The 20,813-nt window shown below is 42.3% G+C and overlaps 1 protein-coding gene across 3 annotated transcripts; it reads left to right on the top strand.

Moving 5' to 3' along the window:
* Nucleotides 1-1,306: 1,306 nt before the first annotated feature.
* Nucleotides 1,307-19,361, top strand: MYL1 (myosin light chain 1). 3 transcript variants are annotated; one of them, XM_039381353.1, is made up of 8 exons: nucleotides 1,320-1,416; nucleotides 1,461-1,605; nucleotides 11,979-12,006; nucleotides 15,139-15,282; nucleotides 16,919-17,092; nucleotides 17,615-17,692; nucleotides 18,180-18,232; nucleotides 19,035-19,361. In XM_039381353.1, exons 2-7 carry the CDS (start codon nucleotides 1,492-1,494, stop codon nucleotides 18,206-18,208), a joined length of 567 nt encoding a protein of 188 aa, XP_039237287.1. In that variant the 5' UTR covers nucleotides 1,320-1,416; nucleotides 1,461-1,491; the 3' UTR covers nucleotides 18,209-18,232; nucleotides 19,035-19,361. The 3 variants fall into 3 exon arrangements, with proteins under 3 accessions (XP_027607764.1, XP_039237287.1, XP_027607767.1); XM_027751963.2 differs by having other exon boundaries at nucleotides 1,307-1,605; nucleotides 19,035-19,356; XM_027751966.2 differs by lacking the exons at nucleotides 1,320-1,416; nucleotides 1,461-1,605; nucleotides 11,979-12,006; nucleotides 19,035-19,361 and adding exons at nucleotides 10,884-10,933; nucleotides 11,707-11,731.
* Nucleotides 19,362-20,813: the final 1,452 nt, after the last annotated feature.

The following is a 20,813-nucleotide window of genomic DNA, read 5'->3' on the forward strand; positions in this document are numbered from 1 at the left end:
ACATTAAACTAAAATGGAAGTCCTTGGCTGTCCTGCCAGACTTTGGATGCATAAGTGTCTGTCCAGGCCTTCAGGCTTTTAATTTCTAATTACAAAACACTCCACAGTATAGTTCATGAGACAGAAAAAAGGGCCCCATCAAAAGCCTTACACTTACTAGCACAGAACTTGAGGAGTCTGGAGAGTAAATGGGAGAGGAATTGCTGGAGAAGGAAGAAACAGGCAGAAAAATCCAAGCTGGATTTTTCTGCAGAAAATCTCGATCTTGCACACCCAAGGGAACCATCAGGTTTGAAAGAGTTAGAAGCTGTTTTGCTGTGCTAGAAAAAGTCTACTGAAAACAGAAAGGCCATCTTATTCTGGAAGTTGTGTCTCCTGGGGAGCATGGGGAACAGGGAGGTCCATCAGGAGACTGAGGAAAGATAGACAAGGGACACAGGATGGGCAGGCAAACAAAGCAAAAGCAGACCACAAATGCCTCCTTGGCCCGATGGCCAGTTTCCATTAATAAATACATTACAAAAGGAAACCTTTCATGTGGGAAGACAAAATCCAGCTGATCTCCATTCTAATAGGGCACAACTTATCCCTAGGAGAAGAAAAAAAAATATCAAAGAAAAAGATTAAAGGAAGCAATTTTCAAATTTAATCACAGCCTTACCATGATGGAAAGGAATAATAAGAACTGCTGAAAGACACTCAGGGTCACATCAGGGAGAGATGCCTTGGCTGAAGGTACTGCAGTGTTTTCCATATTTGTCTGCTTTATTTTTAAACACCCAGAGCCTTTGCTTGATCAACACTTCCTTGAAAAAGAAGGAAGCAGAGGAGGAATGAGGGGCTGTAGGGAGAAATGCAAATTAGGTTGGAAAATAATGATCTTCCCAGCCACGAAAGTCAAAATTCCTCCTTGAAACCAAATCCTCCTGGAATGCTATCCATGGCATGGGGGGAAAGGGGAGGGAAGAAAAGAAAGAAGATTTATTACTTAAGCAGAACTGAAATTCTGATGAGAAAAAGAACTATTCAATCCACACGTGAACGTCAACAGTAGATCTGAAAGTGGGCTTGTCGTATTTCCCTCCCCTTGCACGCATAAAAAAAAGACAGGGGAGATGGTTCGGGTTTTTTAAGAGGGAGAAAAAAGCCACCGAAGTTCCTTGATCTTATGAAGCCCTGAACTCTTATATTCCATTTATAGTTCGAGCTGGAATGGCATCCCCCTTGATTATCAAGCTGTCCAATCCAGCTGCATGTGTCAGGACTCTGTGAGGCACTAAGTGAAATATATATATGCCCTTAGAGAGTTTAGCACATCGGGTCCACCTCTAGGGCACAGGCTGTAGCTCATTCTGACCACTGCTCCTTTCCCAGGATCACTTTTAAGAGGGTTTTTTTTGCTTGTTTGGGGGGTTTGTTGTCATTTGGGGTTTTTTTTTAAGTTTTTTTTTTTTTTAGAGCACCTTTACTTTCCAATTTAAACACCACAAAATGGCACCTAAGAAGGACGTAAAGAAACCAGCCGCAGCACCAGCGCCTGCGCCAGCACCAGCACCCGAGCCAGCCAAACCCAAAGAACCCGCCATCGACCTCAAGAGCATCAAGGTAAAAGGATGAGCGTGTGCTGACTGCGAACACGAGGTGCTCCCAGAGGGGAGAGCTCGCAGAGTCCCGGCTGAGGGACGCAGTGGAGCGTGGCGTGTGTTCCGTTCCGGTTTGGGGACTGCGGTGAAATGAATGAGTAACCTCAGCCGATGGGTTTGCTGACCTGCCTGAGCTTTTGACTGCTTTAGTAGCTGTAGGGGTGTAAGGCATGGCGCATGATTTAACACAGGAGTGACGCCTGGGGATGTTAAAAGTATGTTGGAGTGTGGACCTCAGAACGTTTTACCAAATCAGCAGTCTGACCTGTTTGGTGAAGCTACGTTTTTGCTTTTGAAAAATACCATAAAAAAACCTCCCCAAGCCCCCTAAAGTAGGTGCACAAGGACAGGAAAGGGGTTACTGAAACTTGAAATGCAATGTTTTCCCATAGCACTGTGCTAAAACCAAGTTTTATTTTACAGTTTACCCTCAAATTCCTTTCAAATTTTTGAACCACCTGATGACACTGGTCATGTGCTTTGAGATCAGTATGACTTATCTTTAAAAGAAGAAACAAAACAGATGAAAACAGAGGGATTTGGCAGTTTCGCCTATTTTCTTTTCACATTGTACAACAAACACTGACAGAGACCATGAGCCAGAAAGACATGGATGGGAGCATTTCAAGTGATTTCCTCTCACCTTTGCATTTGCTCACAATTTGCTGCAAAAGGAAAGCATCAAAGAGGAAGAGTCTTTTGGAGGTTTCCCTCTGACTGCACTGTCATTTGTTCTCATGATGTTTTTAGACTTTGCATGTCAACCAACATTACTGACTGTTGCCTTGACCCTTCAAAGAAAACTCCTCCATTTTGGGAAATTCTTTACTTAGGAAAGAAGAGAGGGAGGTTAAGCACTTAAAGAGAAGAGATAGACTAGTTTCTCTGGGTAGGACTATAAATAGTCATTCTCCACCTACCTGACAAGCTGATTGGTCCCAGGACCAATTTGCTAAGTTCTACATAAGAAATCATGCCTATTATGGATAAAAGAAGGAGAACAAGGACTCCTAAGAGGACCTACTCATTTTCATCTCATGATGAATTATCTTTCAGATACCTTAATTCATATAATCCCATGATCATAACCAATTTAATGAAATTTCTTCAAGTTTACTGTAATTTATCCAGTCAGTAGTCAGTATTTTTCTGAAAGGGTATGTAGCTTCTCATAAAATTGAAGCTAAAGCCATTGGCAAAGCGTAACAAGAGCAAAAGCTATAAAAAAAAAGGCATTTTTAAATACTTTGAGTGATCACAGTATAGGGTACACAAAAAACCCACTGTTTTTCAGAATACTGCCTAAAAATGAGATTAGGCCTCACAACACGCTCATCTCCAGAAATGGAGGGAAACACAAGCTAGATTTCCTGCTAAATAATTTAATATGATTGGATAGCTTTATATGTCCAGTTCATTAGGAGAAAATAGAATTTTTAACTACAGTGAACCTAGCTAGTCTATCTTTACATAAATAGACTGAATAATATATTACCAGCTAAAAAATGGCACACTGCACTCTGAGGCATCTGCAGTTCACTCCTTTACCCAGACAGCTCTCTGTAACAGCAGGACATATAAACTGCTAGAACAGAGAGAACTCTACAGGTTTTGTCATATTCAGACTGATAAAAGAAGATACTCTCCTTAAATTCTTTCTTTCGAAAGATAGTATCAGACAAAGTATTTTCTTCTAGGGTCCCAACCAGCCACCCTGGGTCATCCCTTTTCACCCTTTGAGAGCTCATGCAGTGAAGGGAAACAAAGTTGTGTGGAAAGTGATCCGTCTGGGCAATTTGTGGCAAAGTCAGGAATCTTAGTTTTCTGAGTCTTAGCCCAGCCCCTTAATTAATCCTGAATCCTTCCATTCAGCCACCAAAGTCTCAGCACAAGAAAAGGTGCAGCACCATTTCCAGCAAAACTTTGGAGCCAGAGAGTACTTAAAGCTAAGCTTTTGACTGGGACTCAGTAAACATTTCAAGGCCACGTTGGATGGGGCTCTGAGCAACCTGGTCTAGTAGAAGGTGTCCCTGTCCATGGCAGAGGACTGGAACTGGATGATCTTCAAGGTCCCTTCCAACACAAACCGTTCTGTAATTCTATTATCTGGAGCTCTTTGCGCTGATTTACCAGACACAGAGACAAAACCACCAGCACTTTGAACCAGGGCATCAAGTGGGCTCCCCTGCACTCCTCAGGGAATTAGCATCTATTCATGAGAGGTGACTGGGAATGCCAAGGTGCAGCACCATGATGATCTGGAGACCCACACAGCAGGCTTTGTTAGTTTTTACAAAAAGATATCCGAGCCCATTCTAAGTGTTATAGCTGGAGTGGGTAAGGATAGAGTTGCCTAACAAGGTCTTACAGCAGCCAAATAAACCACATTTGGCAGTGCACTCCATTTTAAGTTAGCATCAGAAATCATAATAGTCTCCAAAACAAACAAGAAGGTGGTTTACAAACATGAGCAGTGATTCTTTTGGTGGTACCTCTCAGCTTGGATGCTCTGCTTGGCCCATCTGGTTTTCTGACCCTTTTGGTGTGCACATTTTGAAACTCTAGATTTTTTTTTCCTTTCTTAAGAGGACTCAGGCTGGGTTCTTGCAAATGCAGGCACCTCACAATTGTCTGTCACCATCAGAAGTTGTGACAGACCACTCACTCTCTTCTGTTCTTTATCCCGCTCTTGAAATTAACCCAATTAGAGCAAATATCTGGTGATTTGCTAGTGCTAATAGCAGCTGTCATGAGATTTTCTGTTTTTGAGCACCATCTATTGACTTCAGAACTGAGTAACAGGAATACCTCACTGCTAAAAGCTCAAATCTCTAAACTGAGCCCTTTCATAGCTCACCTTAGGTTGCAGTGCAACTAACACAGGAAGAGAGTCAAGCCAGGGAGGAAGACTTTGTTTTAAAATAGAAACATGAAAACCTCTTTCCCTCTTACTCAGGAAAAATCATAAAAACCTCAATCTGCTTTGCACAAGCCTTCCCAGTCCAAATTTATATTTCCAGTTTTCTTTTTTACTACCGTGGCCAGGATTTGCATTAGGCATAGGAGTTAAATAATAACTGAGAAAAGAATAGGGTGATGGATGCAGCTGAGAGCTACCACTGCAACCAACGATGATTAACAGCAGGTATGGTCCAGCGCACTCCCTAAAAATTATACGTTTTGTCACTCCCTCATATGTTTTGTCAACTTCCTTCTCTCACACAAGCCTGGGTGAGAAGAAATGCTGAGTTGATGAACAGCACTACTACGGGTCTATGCCTGCAACAACTTGATAAGACATTAATGATGTAGAGGTCTTATGCTTGGTTTTGCAACTGAGGTAGCGGGGAATGGATAAATTTCCTATTGCCCAAATCAATATAACTTGGTCCCTATCACAAACAGGAAAAGCATGTTTACTGAAATCTATGGGCCTTTCCTAGCACACATAGCCAGCCCTCGGAGTGAGACCAGGCTCACAGCATCAACTGCGACATTTTGGGGCCCATGGGCAGGAAATGCTGGGTGCAGTGCTTTATAGGCACCTGCTCCGTTCAGATCGTGACCTGAACGTGTAGTACCCTCATCTGGTGTCACACTAGACCCTTTACTTCAAGGATACACCCGAGTATCCTCCCTCAAGTAGAGACAGAGATTGGGTTCTTGCAAGTATCCACGGTGTAAGTGAGGTTCATTTGGTACACAAGTCTTACCGTGCTGGTATTTTCAGACTGAAATCCCAGGACAGCAATTATGCCATGCCAAACTGCAGATAAGCCACCTAAGTGTTTAGAAAAAAAAATAACAAAAAGCTATCAACTAGTAAAGACTTTCTAAAGTCTTGTGTAACTGTGTGATGCATGATGACTCCTTTTGCATGGAAGCAAGCCTGTGATTGCTTGTTTTTAAATACAGAGCTCTTAAGGCAGTAACTCCAAGTATTTCTCCAAGTATCCTTATTTCTTGTTACATTCACTACTCCAGTAGGTCATCTCTGAACAGACACTCTGTTGGACATAACCAGAGAGAGAGGAACTCAGTAAAATGCACTGACAGAAAGCTCCTGGGCTGGAGGGCGAGCAGGACTGCAAATGTCAGCTAAAGAGCTCTGAGAGCTGTCACACTGCAGACCAACTCCACAGAAAGCTGTGGAGGGAGAGCAGGAATGTGAACAGTAGCTTTGCTCATAGCGATAAGGGCTTTCTTAGGAACCAGGAGGTTTTCACTTGAAACTTTTGGCCGAGGCCTTCAGATTACGCCTGATCTAACTCCAGCTGTGGCTCCGGAAAGACTCCGTAGGACGGATATTCTTGTTGGACAAGGTCATCAGTCCCAAGTGCACTTACAGGTAGGACGGGGACAAGGGCCAGTATGATTTTAGCCTTAAGAGATGTAAACGTGCCTGTCTAATGCCATCCCGACCAGCTTCCTGCTTCTGCTTTGATCCCTGAGACACAGCACCAGTCAGGATCCAGCCCAGAGCAGCCCAAACTCAATCCCTTGCTCCATCAATCTCACCACTGATGCCAGACCCATGTTGCTGACAATCACTGGATGGGCAAGGCATGGCAAAAAGGTGCCTGAAGACAGGCAACCTGGACAACAGACTCTTGCTGTACATCAAGACATTCCTTTGGGACACTGTTGGAAACAACAAACAGAAACCACCGCTTAGTTTTCTTTACAACACTTTCAGAAGAACTTTGCCTCCTTTTTCCCTAAAGTGCTGCTAAGTAAGGAGTCCCTCAAAAGTAGGGTCTGTCCATACATATTAGTAGACACTTTTCCTTATGTCTGCTAACCTGAAGAGTTGTTTGGAAAACACTGTTGTTTTTTTTTAACAAGATCCATTCTTAGTTATTCACAGCTTTGGCAGCTATAGATACCTGTAGCCTTTGGAAAGCCTGGGAAATGGCAAGCATTGGTAGAAACAGTGGAATTTAAAGTGGAAATGAGTGTGTAACATTTTAACAGCTCACACAGTAACTTCCAACTGTTAACAGTTGTGTGGCAGAGCCTTTCTCCCATCAAAACAACACCACAGTATTTCTAAAATACTGCTTTAAGCCCCATTAGAGCACAGAGAGATTGAAACAGATAGTAACAGATAGATATTTGAGTTAATCTTACATAAGGCAAGAAGGTGACTAATTTAGCCAATGACAAGTAAAGAAAGAAGTTATCTGTAAGGAGATATGAAACAACCAACCAGGAAATTTGCCCTCACTTCACTGCGGTTTTATTACATCTTATACCCACTGCCAAAAAGTACTTTGAACTGGCTGGTTTACCCCATAGCATTTAAATGTCAAGCAGCAATAGTTTAAATTACATTATTACTCTTAACACTGCCACTGGGAGGCATGTGAAAACAAGAAATCTCTCCAAAAGTAGGGCTCCAGAGCCTCACATCTTGTGTATCCTCTTGATTATACACATTCAAGCCCAACTAAAAGCAATTAGAGAAGTGACACATTTACAAATGAGCACAACTGAATGCTCTTCCCCCCATGAAGCTAATGAAATCTGTTCAAAAGGATATGATTAACAGTGCAGGTAGAGCACATATCACACCCAGACATTTCAGAAGGGCACATTAATTAAATGGCAAGGCTCATTCAAAAGTTTTTGCACAGCTGTAAATCAACTGTGGAGTTACAAGCTTGAAAAATAAACAAACTGGAAAGTTGCATAAAATGCTTAGGAAAAAATTCAAATTAATCTGCAATTTAGTCCATTAAACTCAGAGGTATTTTTGAACTATTATTCCAAACCTCCTGGTATCTCACACATGCAACTTTCTCTCCTATATTAGCAGTGATTGGGGTTTTTTTCTTTCTTCAGTTTTATTTCCAGGCAGCTCTGCTCTCAAAATGGACCTCACTTTTTCAAAAGCTGTTCTGCTTTCTAGTGTTTCTCTGCCTCATAAGCCATGAGGTCAGATCCATCAGGCTGTTGATTCTTACTTAAATGAGAAGCAGCCTCTCTAAAACCCATGGCACTGGTCATACACACTATGGAACTGGGGTGAGGGATGGGTGAAGGACAGCCTGCTTTTAAGAGGGATTTAGAACCCTGCACTCACTGATGTCTACTAAAAAAGATGTTCAACTGTATTAATCAAGGAGCAGGCATTAATGGTGAGCAGATATCATATGAACTGCTATAGGCACAATCCTAGCTTATCTTCATCCAAAAATAAAAAAAAAAATCCCCTCTAGTCCTGCATAGAGAGCTAAATATACCATGAATATCCTAAGGGACCCTTCAATTTTCTCCTCTCTGATTTTCCAAGGCATCTGATATGTTCTTACTCTCTTCTACAGAGACAGTACCTTGAAATATCTGTTGACTCCCTAATAAACTCCTAAAATTATTCACTTCTCTGTAACTCATCCAGAAGGTAACAAGTAGATTGAGCAGCTGAATGCTTTAACTCCCAGCAGCATGCTTTCTCAGGGCTTTCCTTCCTGTCCAGACCTTTCCACATTCACAGTGAGGACAAGGCAGCTGTCACTCAGCACAGCTCAATCCGACTCAATCCCAGTGCCCACCAGCCTAAAGAGGCAAGCACAGCACCACGCTGCAAAAGCTGGGGCCCTAACACCCATGAACCAGTGATTTGTGGGAAATCAGAAGCTTTGTTAATACTTTGGAAACAAATATTTGTGTGGATTGGATCTCTGCTTAGTTGGTGATAAAGGCTTGCATAAAACCCTATTCACTCTGTCCTATAACTGGGACGTGGTCAAAATACCTCTATCTAGCACCAGAATTCCTAGAAGGTGGTCACATGTGGGGAAAAGCCTTAATCTTAAAAAAAAAAAAAAGAAACACAAAACCAAAAAACCACAAACTCAAAACACACCACTTTTTTTCCTTGGCACAGGTAACCTTTTGGATAATAACTCTGCCCATCAATAAGGGATAAGGGAAGTTAGATAAATCCAAGTCCATCTGGTCTTTCTCACGTGTTGCAGTTGCTTCCATCTTTCATGATTTTGTGGGGGGGAAGGTGGGAGGGGAGCATTCATTTTCTCTTAAATCAATCTCCCCCTGAAACTTCAAATTCTTCCCTAAAGCCTTAAGCCTCAGTGTCCTCTGACAATGCAGAGAACACTGCCAGGATCAGAACAAAGAGCAGACCGCTGCAAAATATTTCCATCTTTTGAAGTTTCTGAAAACTCCTTACAGAATCAGAAATCTTACCTTTAATTTCATTTAAAGAGTATTTGAAATATTTTCCATCCAGGCCATTGGTAGGTGCCCTTACTTAAAGCAAGTACACTTTAACCCCCCAACAGACCTACTGGTTTAGAGCAGGGCAATTCTTAATTCAAGGGAATGCAACATACCCATACTAGAATATTCTTCCCCACTAAAACTGTCCAGTAAGGTTTTATTTAAGGATCAGTATTGAAGTGAAGAGCTGGTGTGGTGCACTAGTATTTCCTCATCAAAATTCTAAGACAAAGTCTCACATGGTCAAAAGATAATCAACTTATATGTAGACCTCTCTCAATTTATGGATATTTTATAGCCCATTCAAGCCAAATGACTAAAACAGGTATCAGTTTTCTATGCCCAAGGCAAACACACTCCAATTCTTTTCTGCTTGGTGTCTTTTGGGATGAGCTTTGTTGTAGCCAAAACTTATCTGCTCAAGAAAATTAATCTAAGTTTCCCTTTAAAAACAAATATATATTCTGTTTTTAGGGGAACACTTCTCAGTTGCCAGCACTGGAGAGCAAGAGGCTGAGGGCAGAAGGAAAATTCCACAAAAGGCAACATACTGCATTGACCCAGGCAACATTTCAGCTCTGCCAAACTCTTTTGAAAGGTCCTCTATTAATGCATTGAGATTGATGGCCAAGATCTGTATTAGCTTTCTCACTGCCCAAGTCCCAGTCCCAGCCTGTGTTAATCAGGTGCTCTGACTGTGCTAAACCTATATTAGCTAATTCAGGCAAAAGCATCAACCCTCTTTCAGCACAGCCACACCTGATCCTGGCTGCACTTGGTCATGAACACATCCCTGTTCCCACAGGGCTAATAGCAAAAAAAAAACCCCAACCAACCAACTAACCAACCTAAAAAAAAACCCCACCATCAAAAACTAAACAAAAGCAAAGGTTTGGCAGTGGAGCTTTTTCATACTCAGGATATTTTCCAGATATTTCCCAAAAAATGCAAGTAATCTGTTTGAAGAGAGCATTTTTGAGCCAAAAGGGCAAGCTTAGAAAATCTTTGCAGTTGTATCTTTTGTTTCTTAAAATAGGTGATTAGTGTCTCAAATCCAACCAAATACTTTGACCTATTTTGATTGTTCAGTAATAAAAAACCAGCAAAGTTAAGCCTGCTTGGATTTGATTCTTTCTCAATATACTGAAAAGAGACGTTCACAAAGGTTATGCTTCTCTTCAGGGTAACAGAGAGCTACAGGAGAAAGTTTTCCTCACTAATCACATCTTGTCAGTAGAAAACCAGCAGCAGTGACTTCTCAACAGAGGCAATCAACAGAGATTAAAGAAGAGATTTGAGTTCACAACAGGGATCTGTTGTTGCCACACAACCATTCCCATCCTGGCTCCATGACGATCTTGACCCAGCTGAGGCAACAGAGAAAGACAGAAGCCTAAAGTTCTCCAATCCCATTACAACATCTCATCCATTTGGAGGTTCGGCCTGGGCTTGGGGGATGCTAAATGGTGGGACTAGGTCTTTGTTACTGAAGAAGCTGAGCCTCTATCTCCTGCAACCTACTTCAAAAATTCCCACTTGTGGGCCCACCATAAGCTGCAAACCCAAAAGAGCAAGTACTCCTTACCCACCATGAACAGTCATCCTCCCAGTTCACAAAGCCTTTTGGGGGCCTTAGCTCCTATCACTGCTGACTGACTCGATAGCTTACTGGAGAAATAGAATCCTTCCCTATAAGGAAGTCTTGGTAGGTCTGGACAAGGAATATCTCCTCTTGATGGTACAGACCCAGAAAGTGCTGACATGAATCAAAATTACTGCTTGTCACTCCCTGCCCCTCTCCAGGTTCCTAAAAATAGCCATCATAAGATGTCGATCAAGACATAGAGCCTCCTGTCACTTTGCCCTAAGAAAGCTAAAGAACTCGCCAAGGGGAGGGACCTCTTCCTTCTGACACCTAATCCCAGCAATGCCGTCAGCACCACCAGATAAATAAGGGGAAGAAAGGCCAGGAAAGCAGGACCACTCTCAAGACCTCTCAGCTAATCCCTCCTGCCTGTCTGCTGCTCTGCTTTTCCAACTCAACCATGGTGGGTGCACTGGAAAGCTAATGGTTAGCAGTGAGCCAGTGGATTTTATATGAGTAAATTGGGCTTCTGGCTCAAGTTAGTTCTGGGGAGGGGTGGGGGAGGACAATCCAGAATACAGTTCAGGTTTGCTTGGTTTTCCTCCTGAAACCTAAAGGACTATGCAAAGTTTTCCAGTTAGCCTCAAGTTCCTGACGTGCAATGGTAGATGTGCAGCTCCTGCAGCTTCCGACAGCACGGTTACAATTTGCTAAGCTTTTTGTTAAATCAGATGGAACATGCTAAAGTGGCAAAGGAAAACAGCAATATTTTATATAAGAAAATATCATAGTGTAGCAGTTTATGAAACAATGTACTGTCAAAGCCTAATCTGAAACACAGACTTTAAGGGATTGGTTTAATTTCTATGTTCATGTAAAAAAGCTGCTTGTTGAGCAATATTGCTCCAAATTGTGTAAATAAAGCAGGTCTGTGCTAAAAAAGTAAATTACTTGATGGTACATTAATTACTTTAGTTAAGAGACTTTAGAATTTGTTGCTTATAGCCACAATTCTGGCTTTCTCTGGGATGCAGATTTTAATGGAATCTTTAACAATAGACCTGTTGATGCATTTTTACAAGGGAAGTTGCTAATTTAGGTCGCTATGGCCTAATTACGTTAGGCAAGACAGAAGCGAGAGGGTGCTCAGGTACTTTGTGCTATTTGCTTTCTCTCAGTGCATTTTCAGCAGTACTAGTTCTCTTTTTTTCTCTCTCTTTTTCTTCCCAACTGCAGTCCTTCTCTGCTGATGAAATTAATGGTAAGTGAAATCAAAGTTAAAGTTCAACAGGGCAGGAGGGGGAACATAATGGCTACCAAGTGCTAAATATTCACTAGCCTTAACAGCTCTTTTGCTAAATGCATTACTTCTGCACATCTGACAGACCACACTTTTGCTGTTTTGGAAGACGACTCATGGACTGAGCTGGATGCTTTAGAAAACAAACAGGTTCTCCCCAGCCCCCCCTTTCCTAAGCTATTTTTTGTGATTGATTTCCTTCCAACAGATCGAGTTCTCCAAGGAGCAACAGGATGGTAAGTTACAAGAGAGCTGATGTGTTTTAAGTGTATGTGGGTTCAGAGAGGAGCTACAGGCTCCAAAATTAACCTTTATGAAACAATGAGCTTGGACTTCAGCTGGTACAAATCATCACACTCTTGACTTCAGAGCAGCAGTGCTCACTTACACTGAACAAGAATCTGACCCTAGATTTACATGTAATCTATCTGGATGCTTACATGCTGCCAAGCTGAGAAGTTTATTCCATGGTACGAAGAAAAAATACACTGGCTCTGCCTACTGAACACTTTTCTGTTGTGCTCCTGTTCTGGCTCTTCATAAGGATGCTGAAAACAAGTCTTGTATTTGAAAGTCACAGAGGAAATAGGTAGACGAAGGACAACAGAAGGGGGGTGGACTTAAGTTAGCTGCAGTGACTTTGCAATCTTACATGATCAGAAGATGCAAGAGGTCTACATGTCACTTTGGCCAGAAGGTATTGTGGAAGGGGGGTAACAAAGGCTAGTTTACTGTAAATGCATTCAAGAAGCATGGAAATAGTCAGCAAATAAGTGACTTGTATAAACTTGCTTATAAACACATTAGTCTGGACATGTTGCAATTCTTGAGCATCTTGCTGTATCATCTAATTCACAAACCACAAACAACTTCCAAATTTTTTCTTTCGATCTTCTGGAAAGAGACAATTAAAATCCCTCATTGAAGCTCTGGAAATCTAAGCTAGAGTGTTTTAAATATGCTAAGAGATGCATTTGAGCTACATTAAATAATGTTAAAAAATGCCAAGAATTCAGTAGCACATATAGTAGATTACACAAAGTATTTAGAAAGGAAGATACAAGGACTTTCTAGAAATTCAGAGGGGGTGGAATAGCTAGAAACAGGTCTTGAGAGAGCCCTAAACTTTCTGAATATGAGCCTACTCTAGGCTACACCATCAAAGCAATAAGGTATAGTGCAGCAAGTGAGACTGGAAACATTTCTCTTCCTGCAGTCTAAACACTTCTGGCCACAACAACAACAACAAAAACAATCATTCAGCCTCTTCTACACTTTCTAATTCTGAAACTTTTACAAAAGGATTTGGAGGGCTTATGGAAAAATGCCATCAATTCAAAGCTGCTGGCATGGATAACAAAGCAAAATATATCTTTCAGATTCCCCACGTATTTCAGATCATCCAGCTGCTGTAACTGTTGCAATGACTGAGCCAAGCAGCAGAGCAATTAGAACCTACTTGAGAGAGGGAGAATTTCCCAGGAACAGGGGTGACCCACCCTCAGTACTATTTCCATCCACACAGGCCGATGCACCAGCAACTGGGTAGTACCATCCTCAGAGAAAGACTTTAAACATGCTTATTCCAGCACAGGTACAATCTAGGACTAGCTATTGAAAAAGAAAAAATTAAAAAGAAAAATGCCACAGCAAGGATATATGGCAGTGAAACGCATGCCTGAGAGACAAATCAGGCCTTTTCTCCAAGCTGGGAAGCAGTGTTCAGAACACAGCGAACATAAAACTTCATGGGACTTACAAAACAGAGGAACTCTCCTGACAGCTTTGCTAATAGCACACTGGCGTTGTTTTATAGTTCACCCTGACTAAATGTCACTGATGCAGCAGATGAAAGATCAGATCATACGGTATAAATCACTACAACTCTATTGATCTTAGCTGCTAGAGCAGGAGCTGATATCAGGTTGGTATATTGTAAGGGGAAGCTCTACACAGGTCCAAAGGCCTTGGTTTCATACCCTACAATAGGAGCTGTAAGGAGAGAGGGTTAGCTGCCAAAGATGACAGTCTCTCACATCAGACAGTAAAAGGATTAATTTCAGATGTATTAGATTACAGACTATCAGGCTGACACTGTGTACCAGCACTGTTACTAGGTGCCAGCAACTCCTCCACTAAGGCAGTACATGGAAGACTAAAGCAAAACCAAATACCTCCAAATCACATCCCCAGCACAAGACAAACCAAGGCATGATCTGAAATGTGGTGTATTACTCCCAAATCTGCCCCAAGACACCAAGAACATTCCACAGGCTGTGAAACACAAAGCCTGTCTAGCTGCTGGATGTGCATCACAGCCAAGGGAAAGACATTTTACTTGGTTTGCTTGGAGCTAACCCACGGCATCGTCAGACACTGCAGTGCAGAAGAGATCAACAGCACAGTCCAAGATGCTCTTGGCAGAAGAGGTTTCAAGATGGCTTTTTAGATAGACACTTGACCTTCATCCTCTCCTCTTTTTTCAAAGCCCTAGTTCTTCAGTTATTGCAAAACACACTCTAAAAAACCCTGAAAAATATGGCAAGATGATTGACATGGAACTTCCCAACAGAAGATGAAGGCCTGCAATGTTATGGAGGCAACCAACTGTACTGACTCTTGTAGGGGAAGTGCCTGTATCCCAAGGCCTTGTCCAACAGCAAAGGGAAATAAGTGAACACTGACCACTTGGCAGCACTGAAAGAAGCAAAATGTACACATTGGAAATGCACAGAATAAGGCACCACACAAGTGCTACCACTGGAAAAGCTGGATATTCATCCATCTGTAAGAAGTAGGGACAGATCACAAAAAGAGGGAACAAACGTGGGTAGAAATCTCTACTTTTAAGGAAAAACAACAGTACAAGCATTTGAAATCCACCTTCAGGTTTGCCATTAGCACTATGCAGTCGAGAGGCTGGGACTGCAGGTAGGACCCACTGAAGCAGGCAGAGGTTTTGCCCTGCTAGGCACTTTCACAGGAGAATCCCAGTCCTCTGGAGAGATAAGGTGGAGTGGATAACAACATTTTTACCTTGTGCTGCTTCATCACATAAAGAAACCTGTTCTTGAATGAGAATGTTCACGGAGAGCTTATGTTTCCCTGTCCTTGAAATAACTACAGGGTCAATCATAAAGCTATTGATGGCTATTAGAGCCAGGAAAGCTATGAAAGATAGATATAAAAGTTTAAAAATAGTGAAGCCGAAATGTCACAGGGGAGGAGTTTTTCTTGGGATTGTGGGCCAAAGATTCCCCTGGCTAGCTCCCCCGGAGTCAGTGGAACATTGCCAGGAGACAACAGACTCACATCTTTGTCAGCAGGGAGCTGCCTGGCTCAATTTAACCATTACTCTTCCCTTGCAGACTTCAAGGAGGCCTTCCTCCTCTTTGACAGGACCGGTGATGCCAAGATCACCCTGAGCCAGGTTGGTGATATCATCCGGGCGCTGGGGCAGAACCCTACAAATGCTGAGGTCAACAAAATCCTGGGAAACCCCAGCAAAGAGGGTAAGTGCCCTAGAGTCTCTCATGGGCCCTTCTTGAGGCTGGGGAACTGCAACTGGCAACATCAATAGTCACAGCAGGAGAGAGAGGAGCTCTTGCTCTGATGGGCAGTGAGAGGGACTCCGCATCAAAAACATATGGAATTTCTCCGGTTCCTTTGGAAGAGGACGATGCTGATGTGGAATACAGGATTAAAACCTTCTCTTTGGGACATGGAGAGGTCTCTGTAGGGGCCATTTTGGTGTCAGCTTGGTGTAGATGTAGCACACATTCATTGTTGCTCACAGTCCATTTGTGTTCCAGCCCTTGCTGGGGAGCCATTTCCAACAACTGATACTCAGATCTTCAGGTCCTTCCAGTGCAGGTTCTTCTGCATAAGCCTTGACATGCCCTGGGACTGGAAACCCACCTGTGTATTTCTGCTGGCTGGACTAGTCTTCTCAAAGTTCCTACAAACCTGGACATGCTGAGGCATATGTTGGCTATTTATTATATTTATTATAGCAGCTATTTTCTATTTCCTTTTCTCCCCTTTTAGAGATAAAGAGAAATCATGAATATTGTAGTCACCTCTTAACAAGGACCTAGAAGCAGGAGATCCTTGCTTTCAGTCATGCAGAGAACCATATTAAGATGGATTAAATTATATTCAAACCCCCAGGCCTGGCAAAGGCATCTCTGAGGAACAATTCAGAAAGCACTAGCAGGGAGTACCAAGGACTAACACAGCAGTGAAACCATACCAGGACTTCGAGTGACTCCAGCAATAAGTGACAGTGATTTTGATACAGCTGGGTAGTAAAACAGTTTCTGTAACAACTGTATATTGAGAAATCTCTGTCATGTTTCCATCTATTATGTTTCATTGCTGTCTAGATTAAAGCTGTGTTTTGCAAAGATGTGGGAGTGAAAAAAAAAAAAAAAAGAAAGAAAAATCCTTTTATTTGGCAGCCTTGGTACAAACAACAACCAACCAAAACCAACAATACTTGGAGAAGTCCTCACCGAGGTCTACAACTTCTGGCTCATGAGAGCAAAGGGGTTTGATGCACTAAGCTCGGGAGTCCTTAAACCTCCATAGCAAATATGTCAATAACAAATTTGGACATCCCCCCCACCCCCCGTACTTTCCTATTTTTAATTTGTTTATTCTTTTGCTAATGGGGTCTGCCACCACATCAAAGAGACCCTGAAAAGGTCAGTAACATGTCAGCAATCCCAGGGGCTTGTCTAAGTCACTACATCCCACACTGGTTACCTTTTCCCACTGCTGGAGCTCAAGATTTCTGTGTGACTACATTCTGTAGTCCTTTCACTCCCTAAATCCTTTCAAAGATCAACTCATACAACAAATTTCATTTCTGTGGAAGAAAAATACAACACGCACACAAGCACATAAAGTTATGTAAGAAGAGGGCTGGAGCAGGGATGTGAAAAATCAGATCTACATGAAAAATAACTCCCAAGATAAGAGGGAATCCAGATTCCACAACTGTAAAATTGTGAGGCAAAAATTAGAGTAAAGGCCAGAAAAAGGTGCACACACGAGGTGGGAGGCTCTCCCACATTTCAGGGCAAATATCCCTAAAGAACATACTTGCAAGTGTCTAGCATGTAGCTACTGGTGCTTTCTTTCCAGAGATGAATGCCAAGAAGATTACTTTTGAAGAGTTCCTGCCCATGTTGCAAGCAGCTGCCAACAACAAGGAACAGGGCACCTTTGAAGACTTCGTTGAAGGTCTGCGTGTCTTCGACAAGGAGGGCAATGGCACAGTCATGGGGGCTGAGCTCCGTCATGTGCTGGCTACTCTGGGTAAGGGATTATCATCTCCGTGAGCTCTTCCAAAATTGCTGCTGTCTGAAGGCATATGAGAGGGAGAAAAGACAGTCCAACCGGTTTGGAGAGGTAGGAGGCCACCAAGCCAGACAAGACTCTGAGTTTCCTAACTGGTAACCCACTAAGAAAGCAAACAAAGCTTTGGGTTTTCTGCTGAAAACCAGAGGAAAGGGCTTGGTTTATGACTTCTACATTCAGGCGAGATATTAAGAGTGCCTGATATTTGATGAACAGAGAGAAGTCTGTACATCTCAGGGACCTAACACACATGGACAAAGGTAGAAGATTTGCTGCATAATTTCTTTACTCTGTGGTAATAATTGGAATCGCTGTCTATATGCACATGCAGAACTTCTAAAGAAAGTTAAAATTAATAAAGCTCATGTCATATATGTCTTGTTGTTACTAACTCAGAAAACAAGGAAAGCCTTTGGAAAAGCTGTAGGGTTCAGCATCAGTTGTGTGTGGAGGAATTAACCAAGCTCTCTCCGCTCTCAGGTGAGAAGATGACAGAAGAGGAAGTAGACGAACTCATGAAAGGTCAGGAAGACTCAAACGGCTGCATCAACTATGAGGGTAGGTACAAGAGTTCAACATCCTCCCATCTTACATCTCTCCTCTCTCTCACAGTTTCACTGCAGTTGGCTCTTAGCTTCCCAGGCAAATCAGACAAAGCTCCAGCAAAGTTGGGTCAAAAGGCTTCTGCGTGCAAATGACCGTGGCAATGCACTAACCCTGCAGTCACAGCACGCAGAAGCCTGGATTCAGCCATGGCAGGGGAGCTGTTTTGGCCGGCGCCAGGTCTCCAGGCCGACTTTCTGTAGAGCAATTGCAGTCATTGGAACCAATCCTATAGCTAATGTCTTAGCACACTTAAGCAAGAAGAGAGCTTGATTTTACAGCATTAAACACTCGGAGCCTTCTATCACACATTTGGGTCAAATCTGACCAGAAACCCCCGTTCTTAATGCCATCAGCTCATAAACAGATGTTATTTATAAAGGTATTTCCCAAGGTAACATTTGCTGCTCCTTCTAACTAACATATCTGTATTTTTCCACAGCATTTGTAAAGCACATCCTGTCTGTCTAAGTGGAATTCTCCAGATACCAAATGGTATGTTCTTCTCATCTCTACACTTGTGTGTTTGCTATGCTTCAAGGCTTCTGTATACCCATGGCCAACACAAAAGTGACGCTGTTTCCTCAATGATACGAACAGAATAAAATGAGACTGTTGTCCAAGAGCAAAGAAAACAGGAGTGCAGATTCTTGGCTCTTGTTCACAGCCCTGTAACTCATTGAAAACTGTGTTTAGTGGATTTTTCAAACATACACAAACAGTGAAAAGAAACCTCAGGCATAAATATTATCCTAGATGTCTGTTGCCATACAAAATTAGAGTGTAAACTATGCAAATTGACAGCCTGAGACATTTATCCTACAAGCACAACTGAGATTTTTAAACAAAAAAAAAAATGAAATCAAAGCAGCATCTAATAATTTGTAGATTTCTGTTAAGACGTATCTTGAATACTTGTGTGAAATACTGAGAACAGCTCTGCAAACAAAATAGTCATGTGAAAAAGGGTACTGTAACAGTCATGATCAATAGCCAAATAAGGGCTTCAAAAGTAAAAAGAAATAAAATTAAACCCCTACAACCTTTATATGCTGCTATTCTGTTCAAAATAAAATATAAAAAAAACCAGCAGCAGCTGCCTTTAAAGTACAACCAAACTATTATGGGTCTGTAGGTTTATTTGAACTGCTAGTTATTCTATCTCAGGAAATACACATTCCCAACTCCTATTTGAAACAAACACCTCCAAATAGGAATCAAGGGCTCATTTTGTCATTTTGCAAATGTTTCTTCAGCCAACATTGACTTCAGATCTAATTCTCTCATTCCTTCCCAGAACAAGTCAAATTCAGAAAGACCAGATGGCACTTAAGATTTGCCCAGAATTTTTGCTCAGTCTGTCACCATCAACATGGAAATTGCATAGAACTGGATGATGTGACTCCAACCCCACCACTTTTTACCAGTACAGCCATGGGTATCACCTCTGGGTCACTATACCTTCATCTAAGAAATCTGAGCTTTCACCAAAGCGAACTAGATGGAATAAACTGCTACCATCCAGGATCCATCCATCCCAACAAACTATTTCCATGCTATTTGCAATGAAACAATGTCATTTCTTGGGAAAATAAAGCATCAATAAATCCCTGTGGTCACTTTGTGGCTATAAAGTCTTTTCTTTTCCCTCCAAAGCTGTTCAAACCCACCCAAAGCAGCACTCAGCACTTATTTTCTCTGTGTATCTGAATTTCACAAAATAAAGTTTTATTAAAAAATAGAAATATAGACATCTCCAGGAGGTCACTCTACTGAATCTGAATGAAAAGTGTTTTCTCTGGGGACTGGGAGGAGGACGGATTAGGGAACTACTACCTACATCAGCACTTAAAACATCTTGGGGAGGAGATCTGGTAGCTGGTATCAGAACAGCTCCTAAGGTGGCTCCTGCTGGCACACCAGGCAGCATCCAAAACCAGGCAGGGTGGCCCTGCTGTAGGGGACCTTGCAGAGCCACTCTTCCCAGCAAAATCTCCTCTGGACTGCTGCAACAGCGGGTCCACAGCACTTACAGGGAAAGGATCCTACCTGCTGCCTGTGTTTATAGCTTCATGGACAACTATAAAAAGCCATCAGAGGTATCAGCCAGCCTGAAAGGCTCCATAACTGGGAACAGGGGCAGGGCTGTGATAAGAACAGGACGACTACCCCTTCTGCAGTGACACCGGGAATAGCCATAACTCAGGGAAGTATTGCTACATCCCTGCCCTTAGATGTAGCTCCTCTCTCTTCCTGAAACTGCCCTCATCCCCATTTGGGTATCAGCTTGTTCTATTAAAACCCCACTTTGCCTTATTGAGCTGCTATGCGCGAAATGACCATCATTCAAGAGCCAACAGGTGCAGCAGGGGCAGCTGGCACCAGAATAAACTGCAGCTGCTCCAACAGCAGCTGCTCTGAGGCTTCCCAAAAAAACTCCCATTTAAACCCTCACTAAGCTGGTAGACAGGGCCAAATGAACCTCTGAATTACACCCTGCACAGAGAATGCCAGCAGGTAGTTTACAAAGGGTTGTGGTTGCTACACGCACAGTGGAAAAAGCCCTGGATAGAAGGAATTAAAAAAGGAAGATGTTTAACTTCATTCTAAAAAGGCAACAAAAAAAAACAAGTGTGGGATACACAAGCAGACTTAGCCTGGAGGGCATTTCTCAAGGCACTGCTACACACCCTACTGCTCCTTAGCATACATGCTCCAGGGAGAAGCATGCTCTTTCCAAGAAACTGTGGATCTCAGTTGCTGGGAAAGCAAGCAAACAAAAACCTAAACAGCATTTCACCATATATGCTGTCAGCCTCCTTTTCACACTGCCCTATCAACACTGCACCGACGTGTGGTCACAGAACCAGCCTAGTTCAAGGTTGGACAGAGCCCTAAAGGAAAGGTTGAATTTTCCATCATATTTTCCTTTCTGAAATTGCAAGTTTCACTAGTTTCTAAAATATTTGGGACCCAAGCCTGGACAACTAAAAAAGTTGGATGACTTCTCATCACTGCAGAAACACAGATTTTCCAGCCACCCATTTTTAAAAACTCATATTCATATTTTTGTTTA

Source organism: Pipra filicauda, unplaced genomic scaffold, assembly GCF_003945595.2.
Source record: "Pipra filicauda isolate LSUMZ 115617 unplaced genomic scaffold, ASM394559v2 scaffold21_size4447388_pilon, whole genome shotgun sequence".
NCBI lineage: Eukaryota > Metazoa > Chordata > Aves > Passeriformes > Pipridae > Pipra > Pipra filicauda.

Coding starts and splice junctions, on each gene's coding strand:
- MYL1 (XM_027751963.2), top strand. CDS start 1,492: ATGGCACCTAAGAAGGACGTAAAGAAACCAGCCGCAGCACCAGCGCCT. Junction 1,606..11,978: donor TCGACCTCAAGAGCATCAAG/GTAAAAGGATGA, acceptor TCCTTCCAACAG/ATCGAGTTCTCCAAGGAGCA. Junction 15,283..16,918: donor GGGAAACCCCAGCAAAGAGG/GTAAGTGCCCTA, acceptor CTTTCTTTCCAG/AGATGAATGCCAAGAAGATT.